The 21935-nt window shown below is 39.1% G+C and overlaps 1 protein-coding gene across 21 annotated transcripts in view; it reads right to left on the bottom strand.

The window, feature by feature from the left end:
• PTPRT (protein tyrosine phosphatase receptor type T) overlaps window positions 1-21935 on the bottom strand; it is a 977341-nt gene that overhangs the window by 580288 nt on the left and 375118 nt on the right. For all 21 annotated transcript variants that reach the window (XM_061631522.1, XM_061631524.1, XM_061631514.1 and 18 more), the window contains 2 exons: window positions 19886-20001; window positions 16628-16802 (listed from right to left, as the gene is read on the bottom strand). In XM_061631522.1, the coding sequence (XP_061487506.1) occupies window positions 16628-16802; window positions 19886-20001 (291 nt within the window). The remainder of the gene's footprint in view (window positions 1-16627; window positions 16803-19885; window positions 20002-21935) is intronic.

Raw genomic sequence — 21935 nt, 5'->3', positions numbered from 1 at the left:
AGTGACATTTTTCTGGGGACTGCCCTTTACCAGGAAGATGAATGCTTTTGGTTTGCTGCTCCTGTTTTTTTAGAGGTGTTAGGACTTTGTTAGTTTGATTTTTTTTTTGTAAATTGTATTATTTTTATTTGTATTTTGTATTTGTATTTTTATTTGTGTGTAAGCCGCCTTGGGGGTCTATTTGGACGAAAGGCGGCCTAGAAATAAAACATTACATTACATTACAATAGGGACTGAAATAAATGGACAGCTCCTAATTGAGGGCTACAGAAAGTGGAGTCCCCAAAGGACTGGTGTTGGGACCTGTGCCCTTAAAAAAGGGCAACCAAAATTATCAAAGGGATGGAGCAACTCGCCTATGAGGAAAGGTTGCAGCATTTGAGGCTTTTTAGTTTAGAGAAAAGGTGAATAAGAGGAGACATGATAGAAGTGTATAAAATCATGCATGGCATGGAGAGAATGGATAGAGAAAAGTTTTTTTCTCCCTCTCTCATTACACTAAAACTCTGGGACATCCAGTGAAGCCGAATGTTGGAAGATGCAGGACAGACAAAAGAAAATACTTCTTCACACAGCACATAGTAAAACTATGAAATTTGGTCCCACAAGAGGCAGTGATGGTCACCAACTTGGATGGCTTTACAAGAGGATTAGACAAATTCACAGAAGATAAGGTTGTCAGCCGTTACCAGCCATGATGGTTATGCTTTGCCTCCATAGGCAGAGGCAGTATACTTCCAAATACCAGTTGCTGAAAGTGCAGGAGAGGGAGTGCTCTTTGCACTCAGGTCCTGCTTGCTGGTGTCCCATGGGCAACTGATTGACCACTGTGAGAACAGGATGCGGGACTAGATGGGCCATTGGCCTGATCCAGCAAGACTCTTCTAAAGTTCTTATTTCTCTCAGATGATCAAGAAGAGATCCTGGCCCTCCTTTGTGTAACAACCTTTCAAGTACTCACCTCAGTCCTCTCTTCTCAAGGCTAAACATGCCCAGTTCTTTCAGTCTCTCCTCATAGGGCTTTGTTTCCAGTCCCCTGATCATCCTTGTTGCCCTCCTCTGAACACTTTCCAGTTTGTCTGCATCCTTCTTGAAGTGTGGTGTCCAGAACTGGATGCAGTACTCAAGATGAGGCCTAACCAGTGCCGAATAGAGAGGTACTAGTACTTCATGCGATTTGGAAACCATGCTTCTGTTAATGCAGCCTAAAATAACATTTGCCTTCTTTGGAGCCATATCACACTGTTGGGTCACATTCAGCTTGTGATCAACAATTCCAAGACCCTTCTCGCACGTAGTATTGCTAAGCCAAGTATCCCCCATCTTATAACTGTACATTTGGTTTATTTTTCCTACGTGTAGAACTTAGAACCTATCCCAGTTAAATTTTATTCTGTTGGTTTCAACACAATGTTCCAGCCTATCAAGATCACTTTGAATTTTATTTTTGTCTTCCAGGGTATTAGATGGATACAAATGATAGTTGAGGAATGTTACATTTGTCCAACAGCAAGTCTTTCAAATTATTACTTTCATTTTCCCAGCTTCAAATGGGCTTGTTTCAAATTTATGCTACTGGATAGTCATTTAGAACCTCTATCACCTGCTTACAAAGCCAAGTCCATTTATGCTAATTCCCAAATTAATCTTCTCTGTATACTCATCACAGTTGTTACATTTAATCTCTGTGGCAACAGAATAATTATGCAATGCTGGGCTCATCAGACTGGAAAGAAGACAATGAAAAAAGGCTAGCAAACTCCCTAAGAAAGCCACACATGCCAAGGTATGATGGCAATCTGAGTAGATTTAGATTATTTCACCATGTGGACTACCCTTCACAGATTTTTCTATGAGACACATTCTTTCAATGTATCTTTTGACAAGGGTATGACTCAGAAGGGCACGGCCGTGCATTTAAAAATTAATGTGAAAAACGGCTTGATTTGTTTTAATAAGAAACATGACTATTGTGAGAGGCAGCCCTAAGTAATAGCTTGGCTTCCAAAAACCCTAGCACTTCACTTTTAACAAGCCATTACAACCTCATTTGCAAAATTAAAGGAGTGCAAAGAAAAAAAATTGGCTTAGGGTAAATAGCTCAGTTGAAACAAAAAGTACAACTGAGCATAATCAAGCTCCATTCTACTTGCATTATTGAACAAAGACAGCAAAGAGAAAAGCCTAGGGGAGGGTTGTGTGTGCCTGTGACCTTTTATTTTTCCCTTGGGCAATTAGTCATGCCTAAAATTTCTATGCAACTCATTTACACCTTTTTTGGATCAAAAGGCTTCACTTTTCATGTACAATTGCCTTCTTGGTACCTTTATTTGTGGCAAGTGATGTCACAGGGAACCTGTAGTGATGTCATGGGGTGGGACTTAGTGATGCCATGATACATTAAGCATCAACCACAGTTGCTTAGAGCATACCACTCAGAAAAAAACATTCACCCATTGGAAATTAAGATAGAAATCTTAGCTAAATGAGGGTGTTCCCAGGTTCAACTGATCTCATGATCATTTCTTCCCACCTGCTTAGGAAGCCTGGGTAGGGAAGATTTAATCTAGTCTATTTGCTTCTGGGAAGAAGGGTTTAAGTGCCCTCAGGCCAGCCCAGTCACTAGAAGGCCATTGTAGAAAGAAAGGAGCCTAGTTGTTGTAGAGATGTTAGATGGGAGCACTCAGAAGTAAATATGGATGCTCTTGAAGGCTGCAATTCTAAACACATTTACTAAGGGAGTAATCCACATAGAACTCAACAGGACATACTTCTGAGTAGATATGGTTAGAATTGTGCTGCTGGTAAGGCTTGACTAGGGATCCTCTCCAATAATATCCATATCAAAGCAGGGTTGGCAACCCCTTGCCTAGAATGCCCTACCAGCCTTCTAATTTGGCTGCTCCAAACAGACTTCACCCTTTACTGCAGAGAGAGGTTTGAGAAATGAGTAAGAGTTAAGAAGATTCTCTACTCATTTCTGTCTGCCCTGTGGGCTGCTATAAAATCACTTTGACAGCCAACCCAATTGCAGTGAGTAATAACAGACAGAGAGAAAACATGCATGGTTTGGTCTACCTTCATGGACAGTAGCTTGGGAACAACAGCAATTGAAGCTGCACTTCCCAGTATGTGAATTATCTTTTACAACTATTAGGCAAGAAACAATCCATCATGCAAACAACAAGTGGGTTTAAGGGGGTTGAGCGGAGCACATGGAACCACTGTTGTTGCTTCTCTGGATGAAAGGGAGTGAGGTTAAAGGAAATGAAATGCAAATAGAAAAAGAAAAACAAAAGACAGTGATGATTTCCTATATGCAATACCTTAACAACCACAACAAGATTCCCATGAGTAAGACAGAAAACTCAGCATAGGTATAAAAACACAGACAGGGAACTTCACTCACCCATCCCAACATTCAGAATCATGCTACTATAAACTATTTTGCAACTGTTTTATACTTGTTTTATGGCCATTGGATTTTAAGTGATTACTTGTGAGTTGTGTTAGCTTCCAACCCTACCTCACGGGGTTGTTGGAAAGATTCCATTCACACACACACTGGAGATGTAAAAATATATACACCTCATATAATAGTTTATGTTTTTAAATAGTTTAGTGTCAAAACTAGTTGGTCATTGCAGAACCTTTTTTTAAAAAAAATCAGTATTAGTTTCCTACAAAATAAAAGTGACACCTACATAAACCCTAATTGCTTTAAAAAATAGGATTGGAAGGGAGAGAAAGATTTACAACATAAACACAATCCTTTGCTATGTTCACTCAAAAGTCCAATAGATTTACAGCACAATCCTAACCATATCTACTCAAAAGTAAGTCCTACTGAATTCAGTGGGGTTTACTCCTGATATGCGGGATTGGCATTGCAGCTTTACTCCCAGAAAGGTGGGTATAGGATTAAAACTTCATATTGGGAAGGTTTTCAAAACACACTATTAATTAGACAAATAAACTGCCCTCTTCAACAGCCCAGGAAAATGTAAACAAGTTGCACATACACTTTTAAATTTATGTTCAAAAATTATTTGTAAGATAAAATTTATAAAATGCTATTTTTGCAAGTAATTAAAAAACCCCTGCATGTACACTTTTATTTGAATCATAACTGAAATTGTTTACCTAAAGAATTGCCTACCAAGATTCTGCTGTGATTTTTTTTTGTTCTGTATCTCCTGACCTGCACACAGAGAGAAAGGAACTTCTACTTCTACCCAGAGAGCTTCGGCTATGGGGCGGTATACAAGTGCAATAAATAAATAAATAAATAAAATACTATTGCTGAAAGCTATCAACCAAGAAAAGAAAACAGTTTTCTGGCCTTCCAATGGGTTCTAGCTATTGCCTGGAGGTCAAAAAATCCCTTGTCAATCACAACCCTGACTTCATTTATTGGCTACAAACCTGAAAGGGCAGGGCGAGAGCAGCCAGCTACAAGCTCATTTAACAGAAGCTGTGGGAGGCAGCAGCTGATGTTTTGGTATATATGTCTCTTGAACCAGACCACCTAGAAACTTATTTTTTAAACGAAAGCTGAGAATCCAGAGATTGGGGTGACTCATCCAGAGACCCAGAGAGGACCCCAAAAATCCAGAGTCTACGTGCGAAAGCTGGAGACCTGGCAACCCTACTGAGCTGGTAAATGCAGCTACAGAAGAGTAAATACAGTATCAAATTATCATTGACTTTTTTAAAAGAAAAAACTTATCTTGTTAATAGCTCCATACTAGGTGATGTGCACCATTTGAAACTGTGGATATTTCCCCACACACTTAGTATGCCTAATCTAGATGCTAATTTATTTATTTATTGCACTTGTATACCGCCCCATAGCCGAAGCAATCTGGGTGGTTTACAGCAATCAAAAACATTAAAACAAATATACAATTTAAAACACATATTTTAAAAACAATTTAAAACACAATTTTAAAATTTAAAACAATATAAAAACAATTATAAAAACTAATAAGAAAACTAACAGTGAATTGATTGTTGCTATTAATGGAGAAATGATGGGCCAAACCTTCAGAATGCCATAGTTAAAAAAATAATAGTGCTACAGAACAGGGTATATACTAACAACAGAATTCAATATGGAGAAATGTGAAGGTTTACATGGGGTGGGGTGGGGAGAAAAAACAATATTCTGAAGATGTGACAGAAATGGAATTAGAACTGGCAGCTGGTGGGATCCATGTCAGTGGGATAGTGGAATCTGCTCCGATGTTTAGTCCAAAGTTTCAAGGAGTTCAAAGTCAAAACATGCGGGGGGGGTGACGCCCTTCCCTGGCTCTCCCTGTCAGGTTCCTATCTGCGCATGGCTACTGCCTGTCACTAGGCACCACCAGGAGTCCCTGGTGGTGCCTAGTGACAGGCAGTAGCCACACGCAGGTAGGAATCTGACAGGGAGAGCCAGGGAAGGGCGTCACAGGTGGTGGCAGCGGTGGGAGAATAACAATACCAGTATTCAGAGTCTCTGGGAATACTAGTATTAGGACGTGACTGGTGGTTGCCTAGCAGGGGGATCTGTTGAGATCTGTGCTAGAGCGGGGAGAGAAACAATAAAAAGGACAGTCCGGACTGGTGGAGTCCCTGGTGGTGCCTAGTGACAGGCAGTAGCCACGCGCAGGTAGGAACCTGACAGGGAGAGCCAGGGAAGGGCATCACATGTGGTGGCAGTAGTGGTGGGATACGAACAACAGAGAATCCAGATACGAACCAAAGAGAATCCCAAAGACACGTGGTGACAAAGGAGACTACGTCACAGGTGTTGGCTGTAGCAGTGAGATACGAATACTAGAGAATCCCTAACAGTGGTGTGGCAAACAGAAATAACAAAACAAGATTATTTGTGAGAGTGACTGGCAAAGAGTGTGTGGCAAAGAGTGAGTGAACTCAAACACCATGGCTGAATACATAAAAATGAAAAGAGAGGAGCTGGTGGAGAAGTGCATAACATTCAATTTACCTCACGAGGGTAAAGGGGTAGATGAATTGAGGGTAGCACTTATAGGATTTGCTACTGCCCAGCAAAAACAACCTGTCAGAGAGGAAACCCCAGAAGGGTGCTCAAGTAATCCTGACTATATAGAGTATTTAAGAGAGAAGTTAAGATGGGAACGTGAGGAAAAAGATAAGGACAGAGAGATTGCAATGGTGAAAGTGAGAATGGAGGGGGGGAGAAGAGAAAGAGTGGGTTGTTTGGTGGGTTTGAGAGAGTGGTTTGCCAGGAGAGAGTGGAGAAGGAGGGGGTGGAGTTCGGATTAGTATTGAGTAAAACCATATGCTTATGTGCCTTAAGAAGAAATCTTGTTAATCTTGTTAGCTTTGTTATCTTTAATAAATACTTAATTTGGTTTACCAAAGGCCTGATCCTTGGCTGGGGTTTCACAGACCAGAAGGGAGGGTAAGACCAAGGCTGAAGGGAAACTGTAACAAATGGTGGCATCGGTGAAGAGAATAACAATACCAGTATTCAGAGTCTCTGGGAATACTAGTATTAGGACGTGACTGGTGGTTGCCTAGCAGGGGGATCTGTTGAGATCTGTGCTAGAGCAGGGAGAGAAACAATAAAAAAGGACAGTCCGGACTGGTGGAGTCCCTGGTGGTGCCTAGTGACAGGCAGCAGCCACGTGCAGGTAGGAACCTGACAGGGAGAGCCAGGGAAGGGCGTCACAGGGTTTTTTCCAGTGACCAGCAAAATAGACAGGAATCAAGAAATCATGGAAGCTGGTACATAGATGTTCTTCTAAGCATACTATGCAGAAACATGCTGAATCTGACACAGGTCTTAGTGCTGTGGTGCTTAACGCTAACATCAGAGATAAAAGATCCCTTTTCTCTAAAAAACAGGCAGAGGAATCCCCTCCAGATGGGAAGATAAAAGGTTATTTCTAAAGAGAAAGCAGAACATTTATCTCCAATCAGATAGAGAGATAATGCTGCAGAGGCTGGCAAACTACTTCCTGTGGCTTGGTGGGTTGGCTGTTGGCTGTGGGTTAGCTACCCCTGAATTACAATATAAAACATACATTGCTAAAGGAAAATGGGGTGACGAGGAAAGAGGAACACTCTTTAAATCAAATGAAGATGCAAAAAACCTGCTGCGACTGAAGAACTGAGTGGGAAGGAAGAAGCAGAGAGGGGAAAAAACCCAAAAAATAAATCTCCACAGACAGTAACCTGAGAACTTGAAGAAGGCTCGAGAAATAAGCATTCCTTTGGGGGGGGAAATGCCAGGAAGGAAAAGGGCAGGAGGGAGGCAGATGTCAGGAAATATTTTTTTTAAAAAAAATTCTAAGAGGTAAAAAAAGAGAAGCATATGGAAGACTTGCCAAAAACAAGGAGCTCAGAGGACAAAAAAAGGGTATACAGTATTTTACTCGGGACAAGGTGACACATGTGGTATATCCGATTCCACTGTACATTGAGACACATTATAGCAAGGTTCTTATACATATGTTTATACATATGTTGCAGAAGAAATCCTTGCTTTCTGAACATCAGGAAAAAAATTCACTTCACTAATGACTCCAAGGAGCGTGAGCAGATTCCAAGTGTGGCTGGTGGCTCCATGTCAGTGGGGCTGTGGAATCTGCTTTGGGTTTTAGTCTGAACTTTCAAGGAACTCTTCAAGGTGCTTCAGCCCTGCTTCTAGTGTTGGGTCTAGTCTCCTAGACCCCTGGGCTGGAAAACTGGACTGCTGTCAGACTATGTTTTGCTACTGATGTGGTTAACTTCCCAGTGGTGGTTCCCCATTTGTAGAATCCCCTCCCTGGTGAAATGCATCAGTTTCCCTCACTACTGACTTTGAGGAGAAATGTAAAGACATTCCTGTTTATCCAAGCATTTGGTGACTGATAGATACCTGGCAATGGGAAACTTGAAATTAGTAACTGTGCAAGTATGTGATTGTTTTTAAAATGCTTGTTAGATGGTTTAATTGTTTGAAATTGTTTTTAGATTTTTAAACTATTTTATATTATGTTGGTTGGTTTAGCCTTTTTATGTTTGCCATCCTGGGTTCCTGTGGGAGGAAGGGTGGGATACAAAATAAACAAACAACTCTCTGTCCATATTTCACCTGCAGCAAGACAGCAATGTTTCCACCTATGTCCAAGCTAGGTAGGGCTGGAAAGGCTGACTATGTGGCTGCCTTTGCATGTGTGTTTGTATATGATTGTGTGTGTGTGCGCGCACGCTCATGTACATTCACATCTGTGTCTGCATGTATGGATGTGAAAGGAAGAGAATAGGGATGGACAAATCTATCAATTGCAGTTAAGGGACGAAATAAAACACTGAGACATCAGCTTGGGTTGAACAAGGGCCACTTTATTAAATTACAGCAAGAAAAAACCCAATTTAAAGTGACCTGCAGAGGGAAGCCTAGGTGCGGGAACTGTCTATGATCAAGTAGCTTGCCAAACAGCTCTCGGGCGACCAGCCCCTGTTGGGGTAAGGGCAAGCCCATCTGCTTACCCCTTACCCTGACCACACCTTGTAGGTGAGTAGGGGGGCCTTCCCACGTCATCCCCACCCGGGGCCAAATAACCCCTGGGTAGATGAGATGAGTTGGCCCCAAAGGCAGCCCATATCCTGTCCTCGAGCTGCATAGCCGTGACAGACAGGCCTCTGGAACCACCAATCACCTCCAAAGGTGCCTAAGGGGGCCACCTAGCTGTCCTTAACTATTCCCTTCCCGCACCTTTCTGCCACAAAAGGGGGACAAATCTCTAAGTTGTCTATGTTCTGGTGATGACCTGTCTTGGCTACTGTAATGTGATGTATATGGAGTTACACTTGAAGATGGTCTGGAGCTAGTGCAGAATGTGCCTGCTAGACTAGTAAGTGGAGCAGCCTGCTGAGACCATGTGTCACTGGTCCTGAGAGCACTGTACCAGCTGCCAGTGAGCTATTGGGCCCAATTCGAGCTGTTAGTACTAGCATATAAAGCTCTAAATGGCTTGGGATCCACGTACCTAAAAGAGCACCTTCCCCATAATCAATCGTCTTGAGCCCTACAATCGGCAGGTGAGGCCTTGGTGGTAGTGGTGCCCCTGGCGGCTGCCTGGATGGTGTTGACCCGTGACAGGGCTTTCTCAGTGGTGGTTCCCTGTTTGTGGAATGCCCTCTTTGGGGAGATGTGTCTGTCTCCATCATTATTGACTTTTAGGAGGAATTTGAACACATTCTTGTTTACCGAGGCATTTGATGGCTGAAAGATATCATTAAACAGAATAATGCTTTTATTTGCAATTGTTTTTAGAATGTTTTTTATCTGAGAGCTGATATTAGAATGTTTTTAAATGTTTTTAGATTTTTTTAATTATTACATTGTTTTGTCTGGTGTCCTGGGCTCCTTCAGGAAGAATGGTGGCATGTAAATGTAATTCATAATAATAATATTTGCAAAACAATTTTCTAATACTAAATGCATGCTTGTATGTTATTTTCACTAATATATGCATTTTTATGCACACATTACTATATTATATGATTTGTTTGGAAATATTTGGTTGAACAATTTGGAGAACTGCAAATTTCACAGGATGGTTTTGTATCAATTTGCATATGGTTTTAGACACTGTGAATTAGGTGGGATAACCTATAAATGAGAAATGAACTGCACTTCTCCACAATCCCTAGAAGAGAGTGTTGTATGTCTGCTGAGTTTATGTGGGTACATGTGGGTACATGTGTGCATACCACCAGCATGAGGCCCTCATCCCTTCGGCTGAAAAAGGTTAGCCACCCTGTTTTAATGAATGGTATATAAATCTGCTCTGGGAGCCTGTTTGCCTAAAGAGAATGGTACAATGGTATAAATAATGAATAAGGACCATCACTATTGCCACACTATTTTGCAAAAAAAAAAAAATCACCTTGAACCTTCAGAAAGTGGTGTGACACAAATTTAAATGAATGAGTAAATTAAAATTATGTCTACCCTTCTCCCCATTAATTCAAGGTCAGTCCCAGCACCGGACCACAACATTTCTCTACAATAACAAGAGCAAGTGTAAAGGAACAGCTCCACCCAGATAACAGCAGAGATGCCTTTCTCAGTTGTGTGAATAATTTCACAGCCTTTATGGACAGTTTACACACAAAGGAATTACATCCATGTGTGCACAGAGGTGTAGAATTACAACCTCATTACACAGCACATCAAATCCACAGTTAACTTCTCATAGCAAACTATACATTCGTATTCCACTGGCTGAGTCTAATTTCTTGAAGTTGAAAATATTTATTTTTATTTATTTATTTGACTTATTAGTCGCTTATCTGGCTGAATTGTCAGCCACTCTAAGCGATGTACAAAGCAGAACATGCAAACATCAAAACATTAAGAGACTAACAATAAAAACTAACAATAATGGAAAAGCTAAAAAAACAGGAACAGCAAACCAAAAACATTCATCTTCCTGGTAAAGGACAGTCCCCAAACAAATGTCACTAAGAGCAGGGGTGGGGGGCAAGGCAGGTGGAAATGCTTGCCCCTTGATGGTCCCAGCACAGTCTCATCCCTGCAGCAGCATGACTCAGCCTGCAGCTCCTCCTGATAAGGCCCAGGCAGAGGGGTGGGGCAAGGCAGGTGGAAATGCTTGCCCCTTGATGGTCCCAGCACAGTCTCATCCCTGCAGCAGCTATAATGCTATAACAGTCAACCCTGGGGGATAAACACTCATTACTGCAGCTTAACCTGTGCAGAAAGCAGTGCTGGTACAAGAGGCTCCATTTCCCACTATATCAGGTGAAAATGTGGAGGGTTGGTTAATATTTTTTTTTTATCCATGAAACAAAATCTATCCAGCATCCTTATTTTCATTTGATAAGTAGGGACAGACCGATTGATCCATCAGGTAAGTAGGAAAAAATGGATCAATCTATTTCCAGTTCATGTCAATTTCATGTATGTTCTGTTCCTGTATTAATCTGCATTTTTAAAACTCCACATGAAAAATTATATTTAAATATTATTTATCACAAAATATGCATGTAAACAAATGTTTTATTTTCTTATGCAAATTTTTAAAATGTTTTAAATTCTAAATATGAATTTGGGTACATTTCTGAAACCAAGAACTCACTAAATGTTTAATTAAATGTGGAATCCAAAGGATAATTACATATTAGTCTAGGAATTACAAGTTAGATAAGATTGTTTCGAAAATGCAGACCAAATGACATTCCTCTCTATCCCTACAAGTACAGCAAATGAAAGTTCCAATAGGATTTTTATTATCCATAACTTTTTTTTAATAGAAATTTAGCAGTCAGGCTTAAAATCTCATTATGCCTGATGCAGGATACCCAAATCATAAATTAATGTTAATTATGTCCATGGATAGTGCTTTTGATTGGAAAGTAGATCACTGGGGCAACAACAGAATTCACAAAATGAGACAATTCCCACACCACTACCTTGCATTACAAGATTTTTTTTAAAAAAAAGAGACCTTGAACTTTGCCCAGTAAAGGAATTGAGATCAATAAATGGAACACATTTAGTTTTGCCACAGTCTGATAATTATTGGCTTGAGGTAACATGGAGGCAGGCTTTTGTGGAATGTTCTCCCTTGCTGAAATATGAAAGGCCCCATCGGTATTGGCATTCTGCCGGCTCTTAAAGACACACTTGTTTAGACAAGCTTTCCCCTGATATCCTTACTTAAACTTCCTAATTGCTATAATTGTTGTTTTACTTGTTGTGCTGTTTTAATGGATTTGTTTTATTGACCATTTTAATTGTGGGTGCTTATTTTAATGCTGTGATGAAATTGTTTTAATGTCTATTTTGATCATTTTTTAAAATCGGTTTTCCCTTGTAAACTGCTTAGAAGCCACCTTGGCAATTAAGCAGTATATAAATTAATACATAGTAACAATAAAAGATCTACAGGAAAGAGCAAAGTTAAGAGTCCTGTGTATTCAACAGAGACTACATATGAGTATTCACAAACTGAATTACACTGCAAGCAATAAGAAAATGTACACAAAGTAAAACAAACTTCAAGGTCCGAAATAGCCACGTTTTTACTGCAAAATCAATGGTAGGTCAAGGAAGTATCTCAAAGTTCAGAACCATCTTTTCAACCATGCTCTTTGAAGGGCCACTGAAGCAAATAAAATGATTTATTTTTTTTGTTATTATTCTTATTCTTTGACCCACTTCTGGGTCTCTGGCTTTTGAGTCTCTGCTTCAAGAACAGCTATGCAACTGAAACTTAGTTGGTTCCTATATCAAATATATCAAATTCATAATGTCCAATTTGTGTAATGAGTCCTAATTTTGATCTGGTGAATACTAACTTTTTTTTCTAAATCAAACTAAGATTGATGACTAAGCAGCCAATCTCTGCCATCTTTGCACTTGGTCAGATGCTGGTTGCTGTAGCCCTTTATTTACAGAAAGAAATTAAGAAGTCCCATTTGCAATGCTCATGCATGGAATTATTTGACTTACCCCCTTAGTCTCTTGCTAGAAATCACTCATTAAAGAGTTTGGATCTGAAATCATACAGTAACCAGCCATGGGCATTCATTTCTTCTCCAGTTGGTTGACTGATAGCCAACACTGCTCAAATATCAAACATAAAATGTAATCTTTGGTATGAGAAGTATGATTTGAGTGCTGGGTGGCACTGGGAAAGATGTGCGTAAGGCAATGTGACCTCCATGGGTTCTGCCTTTTTCTGAATAGTCAGAGAACTATGAGTGATGATGCATGATGTTGTGAGGAATAGGGTGCAAGAATAATGTCATATTAAGTACAGCACATTTGCAAGATGCACCTTGGTGACACGCATCTGAAAACTCTTGTGGGCTTCCCATGGGCATCTGATTGACCAGTGGGAGAACAGACTGCTGGACTGGATGTGTCTTTCGTCTGCTTTAGTAGGCCTCTTGTTATGTTCATGCTGGAGAACTTTTATCTGAATCAATAATACTGAGTTTGTATCTTCACTACTAAATTATGATTTCTTTTAGCTAAACTACTGTATTCTTGAAAAGAGATGGCTGTTGCAATGCGAACTCTTGTGATTTTCTTTGCTATTGTGCATTTCATGAGGCCAGATTAACAGGACTGAATGCTCTCCATACAAATGTTTATTTCATTTTGTTATATTGCATTATATAATAAAACTTGACTTTTCAAAAAATCCAGTGATTTATTAAAACTAAAAGCCTTTTCCCTATGTAAGGTTAATACCATGTAAATAAATAAAATGACTCCTGACCACTCCCTGCCGTTCTTCACTTTTACTTATTTGTCTATTACATATCACAAATAGAGTTCTCACAGACACTCAGTCCTCAGTTACATTTGGCAGGGAGTATGAGCATGCAATAGACTGAAGGAGGCAGAAATAGGAATCTTCATGTTTTCCCCACTCTGTCTCCATGTATTTTTTGCAATTTTTACTTTGTTATTTTAAACAATTATATTGTGAATATATTTAAAAGAAATCCATACACACAAAAAGGTGGCTATCAAAGCAAAACTTCATTATGTATTTACATAATGATCCCCAAATTAAACCCAATCATAAAAATTCAAAAATATTTACATAAAAAGCCAAACCCACAATAGTAGGCTCAAAACAAAAGAAATAAAGCAGACAAAAATAATCAATTGAAGGCTTTTCTGAACAGTCACATATCTACCACATGCCTAAAACAGTACAGTGACGGGGCTTGACACACCTAGCTTGGCAATGCATTCCATTGGGTGGGCCCCACTACAGAAAATGCCCAGCCCTGGTAGTAATCAGCTGTGCATCACAAGATAAAGGGATCTGGAACAGGGCCTTAGATGATGATCAGAACACATGGAAAGGAACATATGGTCCTTAAGGAACACAGGCCCAAACCATTTAGGGCTTTAAAGGTAAATACTAGCATCTTGAATTAAGCCTAGAAATGTAGAATAGAGTTTAAAAAAAAAGTCTCCACATGCAACTGGGAACCCTTAAAAACCGTCTTGACTTCACAGAGAGAGCAGTCTCTGCATGCAGCGGTAGGACTGTAGGCTCTATTCTAACCTTTAAATGAAGGCTCAGAGATAAAAAGTAGGGACACGGCACACATTGTTATTATTAGTAGTAGTAGTAGCAGTAGTAGTAGAAGAAGAAGAAGAATTAATTATAATTTATATCCCACCCTTCCTCCCGAAGGAGCCCAGGGAGGCAAACATAAACAAAACAATTTAACAATAAAAAGAAAAGATATGCCTATGAAGTGGGCTGCAATGTTTAACTGATTGTTTGATTGATCACTTAAATGCTTTTCAATTAACTAAACAGATACCTTGATTAACTAGACAGCAGATTTTGTTTTTTAAAAATAAACTATTATTATTATTAAGCCGCTGCTTATAAAAGCTGCCTATGACAGCATCCCTCCTTCTGCCACCTCATCTCTCTTTCATAGCAAGGAATGTCTCTTCTAAAATGATGCCTGCTATGGCTGTATAGTGCTTTAGACATATTCTTACCCATATGTAAATTTAATCAATATATAAATCAACAAAAACTCATAGGGTGATATCCAATGGTGACTGTCTGCTGATGGAAGGAAATCCATCAGCAGAATGGGGAGGGAGACAATTTTCAACAGTCCCCTTTCAGTCCTTGTCTAAATTTGCTCCAGAGGTTGGGGAACCTTCCAGGGCAGATTTAGGAAGGGTATGGGACACTGCTGAATGATCATCAAAAGTGCTTCTCCCCACTCCACAGACAGATTCAGTGGACAGCCACCATTGGATGTCACCCACAAAATACATCAATTAAACACATTTAATCAAGTTGCAGCCCTCATTAAAGAACATGTGAAAATGGTTTCTATTTCTTGACACTATGCTTATTGTTACTTTTGCCCAAAGTGTGACCACCTCTGTTAAACTTGTATCACTACTTTTTCATAGTGAAAAGATTTTTCTTTTCATATATATTGCCTAGAATTTCTGCCAGGACTTTGTGTCCAGTTCAACATGATAGGAAAAGGCATGCTTTTGACTTCCATCTGTCCTTTGAACACATATCTGAAGTCAAGCACTTGGGTGAATTGGATTTGCCTTGATCTAGATGTACAGATGAGACTGGCAATTGAGCTAGTCTTCAATTACAAAGTAATATAATGTATAACCAGACACATCACTGCAATTCAGTAATCAGCTCTTTAGAATTAAGCATTTCCAATTTGCTTTCATTTCAACTTCTGTGCAAGCACATTACTGCAAATTTGATATTACCCTTACCAAATTAATCAGGCCTTTTAGAAAAGCACTGATCCATACAATTACAAAGGGGCATCAGTACTTCATTACACTAACCTCATGTCAAGCACTCATAAATTTACCTGATCAATTGAAGAGGGAATAAAAATAAGTCTTGGCAAAATAATACTGAATCTACACTTAATTATCTTGACCTCTTTTTAAAATTTATTTATCAGCACTGCCTACCACAATAGCTTCTCCATCTCCCCATCTGTTTACTTTCAACATCAAATCTATCAATGTCTTATTTACTGGATGTCCATTAATCACAGTTTACAGCTCACATTACATCATGACAGTTACAGTAACATTTCTGAACAGAGACCAATGCTTGCCTCGTCTACCTGTAGACTGAACCTGCTGATTGCATTTCACAGAGGCTTAGTGTTCCTTCTTTTAATACATGAGGGATTTTCCAACAAGTTATCCATGGTTCGATTCAGGCAACTCTAAATGCACAGTGGCCAAGCTTATCACGTTAGCTGTAACACTATAGCTCCTCATTCCCACACACCTTCAGCCAAGTGGAAATCTGGAAAAGCAGTGATAGCATTGACTGTGGTCAAGGATGGGATTCCTATCTCTTCAATACCTTAAACAGAATCTAGTACCTCTCAGAAAATCTGCACCTTGACAGTCCCTGATCTAATTTCACTAAAATAATCCCAGAGAGCAATCTAGCACAATATAACACAGAGGAGTAGCATTGTCAATCTGTTGCAGTCCAAAACAGTGAAAATCTATCTATATGACAGAGATTCTGAAAGTAGGTATCCTTGGCAAATTCTCTGGAAACCTCAGTTCTGTGAGTGATATATCAAGTAACATAGCTTCAGTCTGTGCCTCAAAGCAGAGATTTCATTTTCAATGCCTGGTAGTTTGGATCATATTTTAAGGTCCTTCTGTGTATGTATTTCATAAAGGTCAACAATAATAAATGCATATTGTCATTTATTAATACTATATATTTTTTAAAAAATCATCATCTAGTACATGGATTCCATGATGATGTCCATAAAAATGAAAGAGCAATACAATATTAAAATTATTTAAATAAAATCAAAACAACAAAATAAATCTGATAAACTAATTACAGCCGCCGAGTATTTCCTGTTCACGTCTTGAGACTGAAATTCAAGAACAGATATGAATCTCAGATTAAGGCTTTTTTGTCAGTTTGTTTTAAATGCCCTAATCTTGGACTCATTAGTCCCTTAGAACAATGAGTCCTTTCTGTTTAAGACATTCTTGCATTTTGTGCAGGTATGAAATACAGCACGTGGACACAGACACAAACATACTTCACTGGCTGCCACTTACCTTTCACTATTAATTCTGCATAGTTTGAAACTCCTGATCCACCATCTGAACGAATGACACATCGGTATTTACTGATGCTGCGCTGAGAAGTGTCAGCTACGCTGACAGTGGCAGAAAAACGTCTGTGGTTGACTACTCTGGTGACCATCAAAGCTGTGTCTCTGCCATTCCACTGCTGCCAGATGAAGAGGGGGGGGCAGAATAAGTATAATATGATCATGCAAGAGGGTCCTTTAATTCATTTATGCTTCAGTCTTCATCATTCTTCACTAGAACACAAAATGTTGGGATTTTTTTTTTACAGAGAACTTGGCTAATAGAGCCATTAAACCAAGTAATCTTTGTGTTAAGGTGTTTGTATTAAAAAGCTGTGATAATCAAATATTGCCACAAGAGATTAATCATTTATGAATCAGCTTTTCTGTAATTACCAAAGTAGGTTTTTCCTCCATTAATGGGATCTTTCAATCAAATGGCTGATGAAACCATTCAATGAGAAATCCAACACCCTCCACCCTGACTTAAAGACAGACTGTGGAATCTATGCATATTGATTCAGAAATAGGTATTGCTATAGGACTTACTCCCAGGTAGGTGTGCACTTGTCTGGGAGTAAACCACATTAAATACAATTGAATATAATTGGACTTACTTCTGAGTTAACACTTTAAATGTCTCTGGGCAGGGGTTAATGTATAAAGTAGCCTTCAGGGAAAGCACAGCATTAAACAGAATGTTCAATTACCTGCTAATCAATCCCCATTTTCATGAGTCTGTGATTTAGGACCTGTCAGATCATAAGGAAATATACCCTGTACTGATAAATGCAGATATTGAATTCTCCATGGCTTCAATTCAGAAAATCACAAACACACAAAGTATGCTTTGTAAGCTATTGTGAAGCAAAAAGACACATATGCATTGGGCATGAGCAGCTCTTAAGAGATCCAGAGTTCCCAACAGAAATATGTTATGCTTGAGAATTTGGGGGGCGGGGGCGGTTGGTTGGTGGGAGGGCTATGACAAAATTATTTGCTCCGTCATTTCCTGAAAGAAATATTAGCATACATTTCTTTAGCGGCCAGTTTCAGAGGCCAATTTATATTCTGTTTGGGAAGTAAAGTCTTGATTATTTTTAATTTAATATGTGTGAATTTCATTATATTTATTTTTATGAAAGAATAAAACAAGCTTCATATTGTTTTCCCCTATAACATGAACTTATATCTTAAACAATAAAACAGAACCCCCAACTTCCACAGAGAAGATGCTCCTTATATTTTTGATCATTTTTATATGCCCTTCAATTGTTCAGTTTTACTGCAGACATTTGGGGAAATGCACACACAAATGTGTACACACACATATTGCTTACTCTCTCAATGTTATGAAAACTGTCTTTTCACAAGGTATTTTTAAGATTAACAACATAATTATAATGCACTGATTACACTAGTACTGTGGTCCTAGCAGTATTAGTCCAAAGTCTTCATGTTACTAACTTTCAACGTGGTCCCAATTGAATTATTTGAAGTCTTAATCAGGCATAAGCAATGTTGTAATTAACTGTTTTAGGACTGCAGCAATCAAGATATTACTTAAAGGGGAAAACACTAGCAATATTGGATTTATACAAATGTAACAATTCTGAAATGTGTATAATATATGGGACATCAAAGGTCACGTGGTAGCCAAGAGGGTGCTTGTCCAGGCAAACTAATGCAGCATGTCTTTCCCTTTCCCTCCTGCCCACTCTCCCATACACCTCAAAAAGCCTCTTCAGAAGTTCAGGGGACCTATTAAGCATTATAGACTATATTATACAAGCTGCACTGGGAGGAAGGATTCAGATTGTGCAGAGGAAACTTGTGATTCCCCCCTCCCAGAAGGGTCTCCTACAACACAATGTTGAGTAGGTCCCCGTGACCCTCTGGAGATGCTTAATAAGGAGCAAGGAGCTGGAGGGGGAAGGGAAAGATGCATTGGTTACTTTTTGCTTATACAATGTTGGGTATGAGCCATCATTTCCAGGAAAATTTACACCAGTTCTATTTTCAACAAATGGTGAATTTTTTAGTGACAGGGATCAGATCCATGCATACAATTTTCTCATCTAATACAACAGGTATAAATCTTGCATGCAAATCATGTGTCAGATCAAAGTTGTTGAATGAACCATTGATGCAATAAAAATAAGGAACTCAGAAGATGAACAAACAGAGGGAGCACCAAAGATACTTCTCATCTGGAGAGGAGACACTAGGTTTAGTACAGAGGTTACTAAATAACCAATTGTCCTCCAGATATTATAGGACTTGAACTTCCATCAGCCCTAGAGAGCATGAGAGATTATGGCAGCTGTAGCCCAAAATCATCTGGAGGGCCATGGTTAGGCATCTACTAGTCTAGGGCCAGTCCTGGTTGTTCTGGAAATTTCCATTGTGTAATTGTGTAGCATAGCATGTAGTGTACATTTCTCTCACATGGAGTCCATTATCATGTTCTGAATTCAGAAGTCTTTATGGTCAAGTTTCTTGTATTTGTGGTTGTTGAAAAATACTGGACACACATGTGTAAAATCTGTTGAAGTTCAAATCCAGAAAATTACTATGTGAGTGTCCATAAAGTTGAAACAAAGAACATTTTCATTCTTTACAATACCCTTTCCATTCTACACAACCTATCTTTCCTCTTCCACACTATTTGTTTATCAACTTTTAATGCCCTGTTTGTCTTTTGTGTTCTCAACCCTTAACTTAAATTTCTAATTCAGCAAGCTCGGGATGGTATTTAATGCTAGTCTACTCAGAGTAGACCCACTGAAGTTAACAGACATGACTAACTTAGATTCATTAATTTCAGTGTATCTTCTCTGAGTAGGACTTAGCTGAATACAAACCTCAGAATATTTTGGAACTGGAATAAATTAGGAAAATGTGGTGCATTTATACAAAGGTATATTTGTATAATGTATCCAGTTACTTAATACACTTAACATGTCCGGCTGAAGAATTCTTCTGTGTACAAATCTGAGACAATGAGGTCATGAGCTGAAATATGCAGCTGACTTTGCATGAAGTGAAATGCTCTGTCAAGAAATCCAGCAGCATATCACTCTACTCTACTCACTGAAAAGAACAGGGAAACCCTTGAAAGTATGGAACTCTATCTGTGTTTCAGAGTTTCTAAAAACGTGGAGCTCTATTTGTGCTTTGGAGTCTCTGAAAAATGACACCTCAGGCCTCATATTCACTTTACCTGTAGCCACAGTTTGTCATGTTGAGACCATTTTCCTCCAGCAATGCATTGGAATGTTGCATTCTGCCCAACATTGACCTCCACATTTTGAAGCCGCAGGAAGTGTGGAGCTTTTCCTAATAAAAATACAAAATATTATCTGGGTAGAGTATCACAGCTCAAATGTACATTATGAGAATCAGCGATCCTTAACAAGTATGCCAGGTTTCCCACAGAATAAATGACTCATCAAAGCAGTGCTGAGCTCTGGTTGTCTTTTCATTTTAAGAACTACAATATGACTGTGCTCTTCTAATTAAGGATATGGAAAAAAGCTTTGACCATCTTGGAACACACAAACTATGCTATAAAAAAAAGTCCGGCAACAAAATAATTCAACACCCCCAGCAGGCAAACCCCCCCTCCCCCAAAAAAACACAAGAAAGCCAAAAAATATTGTTGAAAACAGAATATGGGAAAGGCAGAAGTATATTTTACTTAATGTTTGATCCAAGCAATAGCAAAGTTTCCTCCTGCGGAAGGATGAAATATATAAAAAATCACTGAATAAATCATTCACAATGAAAAGCATGCAAAGTTAAGCAAATATATATTTTTGCTAAGCCACCTGTGTGGCTACTTACACATTAAATGAACATTTATAATAATAATAATAATAATAATTACATGCAGTCCAATCCTATGAAAATACATTCATTACTAAATTCCACTGAATTCAATGGGGCATACACCTAAGTAAATGTGCATAAGATCAAGTCCAATGTAGTGTCCATGGATGCATTCAAACTACCACTTCTTGGTGCCCACCAAGGCCCACTGCCCCTCCCAATATATGGGGATTTTTGTTGTTGTTTGGGGTGGTGTTGCTTGTTTTGTTTTGTTTTGTTGGTTTTTTGCAGAGCTACTGCCTATGTTTTATTTGTTTTAGGGTGCATTAGGTGCTTTTTTCCGTTTTTGAGAAGGAAAGGGGTTCCTGAGCATCACCATTTTTCTCTTCTGTGAAATGGGTATTTTGTCATCTAATACAACAGGTATAAATCTTGCATGCAAATCGTGTCAGATGTGTGGTGCCCATGGCAGTTTCCTCTATTCCCAAATGTGCTCTCAGGCCCAAAGAGCCTTAGATACCCTAAGCATGATCTTGTCTAGGTACCCTATTACCTCTTATGTTCATAAGTTAATTTTTGAGGGTAAGCTAATTTTACAAGAATGTAAAGTGAGACATGATGTGTAAGATCCATGATCAGGTTGGCTCGTGTATCATTTTAAAGTTAATAGCATCCATGGAATCAGATCATGGCTGCAGCACTGGAGCAGGGAAGATTTAACCCTGCCCACCAAGCCTCTTTTCAGTTATTTGCTGTAATGCAGAAAATATACAGATGTGAAACTATATAAATGTAATAAATAAATAAATAAATAAACAAACTTGGCAGGGAACCCACGGTCCTTCAGATGTTGTTACTCCTGCTCCAATCAGCCTCAACTGGCATGATCAATCAGGGATGATGGACATTTGGGGTTCAACAACATATGGAGGGACATTTGGTGATCAGTATCATATTTACTACATTCCTGAGGTACCAAATCCAGCCAGTGGAGGTGAAATGCTATTCCTTTTAGCTAGCTGGTAGTTTATCCATGTCACAATTTATTGATGTACTAGCTGTTGCCCAAGACAGGGTCATCCATCTGTCACCTGAAGTGGAGAAGCCTTGATAAAAAACAATGCAGCTTCTGCAGAATATTTACAGCAATCCATTTCAACAGTTGGTACTTTCCATCCCTTCCAGCTTTAGTGTATCAAAATGGACTTATTTAATTGACAATAATTCTACTGTTCCGAGTGCTCTATACTTTTGAAGAGAAACAAAAGGAAGAAGTGAATTTAAAAAGAAATGGTTGATGGTGTCATGTTCAGGCTAATGGTTTCCAAACTTATTACAAACACCTGGATGGTATAATACCTGACAGCCAAAATGTCACACACACTAATGAGACAAACTAAGGTTGTTCTTCTTAGCAGTGTTGGGGAAACTGATTGTTAAAA

The sequence above is a fragment of the Rhineura floridana genome, chromosome 6 (genome assembly GCF_030035675.1).
Source record: "Rhineura floridana isolate rRhiFlo1 chromosome 6, rRhiFlo1.hap2, whole genome shotgun sequence".
NCBI lineage: Eukaryota > Metazoa > Chordata > Lepidosauria > Squamata > Rhineuridae > Rhineura > Rhineura floridana.
This window is presented reverse-complemented; position numbering and strand designations above follow the sequence as displayed.